General features: G+C 48.8%; 1 protein-coding gene across 1 annotated transcript in view; it reads left to right on the plus strand.

Annotated features, from left to right (window-relative positions):
* The window catches only part of Kiaa1257 (KIAA1257 ortholog), a 32,134-nt gene extending 30,710 nt beyond the window's left edge, over window positions 1-1,424 (plus strand). Inside the window, exons 11-12 of the mRNA XM_013032311.1 lie at window positions 505-666; window positions 1,188-1,424. Coding sequence (XP_012887765.1) covers window positions 505-666; window positions 1,188-1,424 — 399 coding nt within the window. The remainder of the gene's footprint in view (window positions 1-504; window positions 667-1,187) is intronic.
* The last annotated feature ends 2,542 nt before the right edge of the window (window positions 1,425-3,966 follow it).

Consider the following 3,966-nt stretch of genomic DNA (forward strand, 5'->3'; position numbering starts at 1 on the left):
TTGGTCATGGACCTGAACTCTGGGCCTGGGCACTGTCCCTCAGCTCTTCAGCTCAAGGCTAGCACTCTACCACTTGAGCCACAGCACCACTTCCGGCTTTATCTGCTTATGTGGTGCTGAGGAATGGAACCCAGGCCTCATGCATGCAAGACAAGCACTCTACCACTGAACCACTTTCCCAGCCCCCTGAGTGGTTTATTGGAGATAAAAATCTCATGGACTTTCCTACTTGGGCTGGCTTTGAATGACGATTCTCAGATCTCAGCCTCCTGAGAAACTAGGATTACAGGCCTGAGCCATGGGTGCCCGGCTTCCCAGAGACTCTTATCTCCAATTAACCAGGCCCCATAACCCACAAAAGGAAAAAAAAAAGCTGCTAGAATGAAAACATACCATAGGTATTAAAAATCTTTAACCAACTGCCCACAGCTCTGTGTATGAGACTATCTCCTGGCACATTAGCTGGCTGTCTGGTATGGTAATAACTATATTCTCTTTCTTCAGAAAAATATCACCGAAGTCTACCAGGTCAAGAAGCCTTCTAAGGCCACAGTAAAGATGATCAGAATTTCAACAGCTCCCAACAAGGCTGTGCACAACTATAGTATTCAGACCCTGAATTCAGCAGAACTTGCCAAGAAGGAGCTGTACAAAGAGATGGCCAAGGTAAGAGGCCCAAACAGGACAAAGGTAATTAGCTGATACAATAAACTCGTCTCTGACAACAGGTCAGTAAGAGATCTCCCGGAAGAAGAAAACCACTCAGCCAGGGGAAGTGGACAAGGGATCAGGTATTGGGAAAGGCGTCCTATTGCACAGTAAGTGCAAGTCCTTCCTGCTCAAAGGTGAGCCAGAATCCTCAGCATAGGTCTGGACAAATATGCTGAGAGCGCAGAGACTTGACTTCTGGGAGGATTCTTTTTGCTGCTTATTGACAGCAGCTGTCACCCTGGTGGAGGCTGTTAGTACTTCTTACACAAAGAACTGGTGGGAGGGTGGGCAAACTGGGGGGCAATCGTGTGACTGCTCTGGGGTTCCAGAGCTTAAGAGTGAACTGTTTCCAGTGTTGGTAACTTCCATCACACTTCCAGCTGTTTCTGAGACTTACCTGGGATCCTGATGCTCACTCCACCCTATCACCACGATTCCCAAATATCTCTCCATATCTGTTTTTCACTCATTTCTAGGAGCCGAGAAGGAGATTCACATACTCACAGAATTACCTCTCAGCTACCATGCAGCCTCAAGACTCAGAGGAAGAGAAGAAGAAAGCCCAGAAGAAGTCTCGCCAGGCCTGGCTCACAGCCAATGGGTTCCAAGTGTTGGGGCTTCAGAGTGACACTGAAAGCCATCACCAGCCTCTCAGCCTGAGCACCATCGGAGGGCTGCATGAGGTGCACAGCGGGCAGCAGGGCCCGGGGTGAGGGGTCTTCACATACCTCTTTCCTCCTAACCCACCTGTTCCCCGACTTAGGAGTGGAAGGCAAATGAACTGTTTGCTAATGTGCTGAAGCCTGTGTTGGATCGAGACAGGTGGAGCTGGGAACAGCGCCACTTAGACTTTGATCTGTACAAGAAGCCACCACCTTTCATCGAGCTGCCCCCTCCTGTAGTTTCAAAGCCTGTAACAGGTAAGACAGCACCTTCCTGAGTTGACACTCTTGATGTGCTGGCAGGCAAAGCTCTGGCTCACCGCATCCTTACTCTTAGCTACTTGTTTTCAGAATGCAGCCAATATCTGTATTCTAGATAGTTACCAGGGTTGGTCTGTTGCCTGTTATACACACAGCTGGAAAACAGGAGGCCTGAGTTCTAGTCCCATGTGTGATAGTCGTTGTGTAATTTTGAGCACATTTCCCCCTGATGTGGGTATGGCTATACAAGGGGGGAGGAGGAGTGGGGCGTGGGAGGCTGGTGTCAGAGCTGTCACCACAGCCCCTGGGCCCGTCAGAGCTGAAGCAAGGGCTCACAGGTGTCTTCTAAATCCTTTCTAGGCTAAGATACTGCCAGTCCCCCAGGGAGAAAAGCAGCATGAAGCTCGCTACACTAATACTCCTGAGTTTTCTTGTCTCCTTCATCCTGTTTAGGAAGATGCTCAGGATCATTTAAAAGTGGATATAGAACACAGACACTTTGTTCAGGGAGACAGAAGTGTTTCTCTAGCAAAAAGAGATTCCCAGAAAGTTAGATGCAATCAAAACAAGGGTAATATTTCCTGTCTTTACTCCTGAGGACAGCTGGTAACACTGTAACACCTTCCTGAAGTAGGGAGAATTGCTAAGAAGTTTCTGGAATGTGTTTCTGCACTTGCCCTGACATGGCTTCACTCTCAGGCTAGAATTCTCCTTCCCTGGGCTCCACTATCAGCCTGCCCAGAGCCAGGTGAAGATATGTGTCAGAAAAACTAGTCTGCAAGAGTTCTCAACCTGGTCATAAAGGTTTATGCTGCCAGAGACAGGCAGCTTGAAGAGTTCCCACGCCAGGGAAGCCTGGCATTCCAGGCGTGGTGGCATACAGCCTACCTGTTTCTCCCTAACTTCCCCCTTTTTAAGATTAGTTATCAAAACTCTTGTAGAAGCTGGGCGCTAGTGGCTCATGCTTGTCATCCTAGCTACTCTGGAAGGTGAAAGCTGAGGATCATGGTTCAAGGCCAGCCAGGGCAGAAAAGTCCTCATGAGACTCTTATCTCCAATAAACCTCTCAGAAAACCAGAAGTGGTGCTGTGGCTCCAGTGGTAGAGCGCTCGCCTTGAGCTGAAGAGCTGAGGGACAGCACCCAGGCCCAGAGTTCAGGCTCATGACTGACCAGAAAAAAATGTCTGCTCGTTCTTTTTGTAGAAATAGAGGCCAACCAAAAAACAAAACCCAAAACCACACTACTGTTACACTCCAAGCAATGCAGTGTTTCAAGTCAATTGAAAGGGGTGTACTGAGCACTGGGCTGTGTGCGCCGAGGACTGTGTGTGCTAAGTGCTATGGTCTGGAGGTGTGGCTCAAGTGGCAAAGCACAGAACTCTGAGTTCTAAACTCTAGGACCACCAAAAACTAAAGAGAAGCCATCATCAAAGGGATTCTTGGGGTCATGTTGGTATCCATTGAAAGTCAATTTTAGCTGGGTGCCAGCAGTTCATGCCTGTAATCCTAGCTATTCAGGAGGCTGAGATCTGAGGATTGTGGTTCAAAGCCAGCCTGGGCAGGAAAGTTCATGAGACTCTTAACATGTCCACAAAAAGCCAGAAGTGGTGCTGTGGCTCAAGTGGTAGAGTGTTAGCCTTGAGCACAAAAAGGGTCAGGGACAGTGCCCATGCTGAGTTCAAGCCCCAGGATTTGGGCGGAGGGGGGGGGGAAGGGAGGGCGGGGAGAGATGGGGGGACACAAACTTGAATTAGGTGCTGGTTGGTCATGCCTGTAATCCTAGCTACTTAGGTGGTTGAGATCTGATCATCAGTTTGAACCCAGCCCAGGAAGAAAAATCTGTTGACTTTCTTTTTTGTGAGTCATGGGGCTAGAACTGAGGGCTTGGCTCAAGGCTAACATTCTACCCCTTTAAGCCACAGCTCCACTTCCTGTTTTCTAGTGGTTTATTGGAGATAAGAGGCTCAAGAACTTTTCTGCCTGGGTTGGCTTTGAGCTACTATCCTCAGACTTCAGCCTCCTGAGTAGCTAGGATTTCAGGCGTGAACCACCAGCTCCTGGCTCGGTGAGACTCTCATCTCTAGTAAACCACTCAGAAAGAGCCAGAACTGGCTCAGGTAGTGGAGCCCTAGCCTTAAAGGGAGTGGGGTGGGGGAGGGGAAGAATCTCAGGGGCAGAGCCCGGGTTCTGAGTTCAAGCCCCAGGACTGGCAACAAAACAGACAAACAACAAAACAAATCATAAGTAGTAATATAAGCTCCACAGCCAGGCTAGAAGGGACACACAAAATAGCACATTTTTCTTTCTTTCGTTAACTGAATGGTTCCTGACA

This window comes from Dipodomys ordii, unplaced genomic scaffold (genome assembly GCF_000151885.1).
Source record: "Dipodomys ordii isolate 6190 unplaced genomic scaffold, Dord_2.0 Scaffold153, whole genome shotgun sequence".
In the NCBI taxonomy this organism is placed as follows: Eukaryota; Metazoa; Chordata; class Mammalia; order Rodentia; family Heteromyidae; genus Dipodomys; species Dipodomys ordii.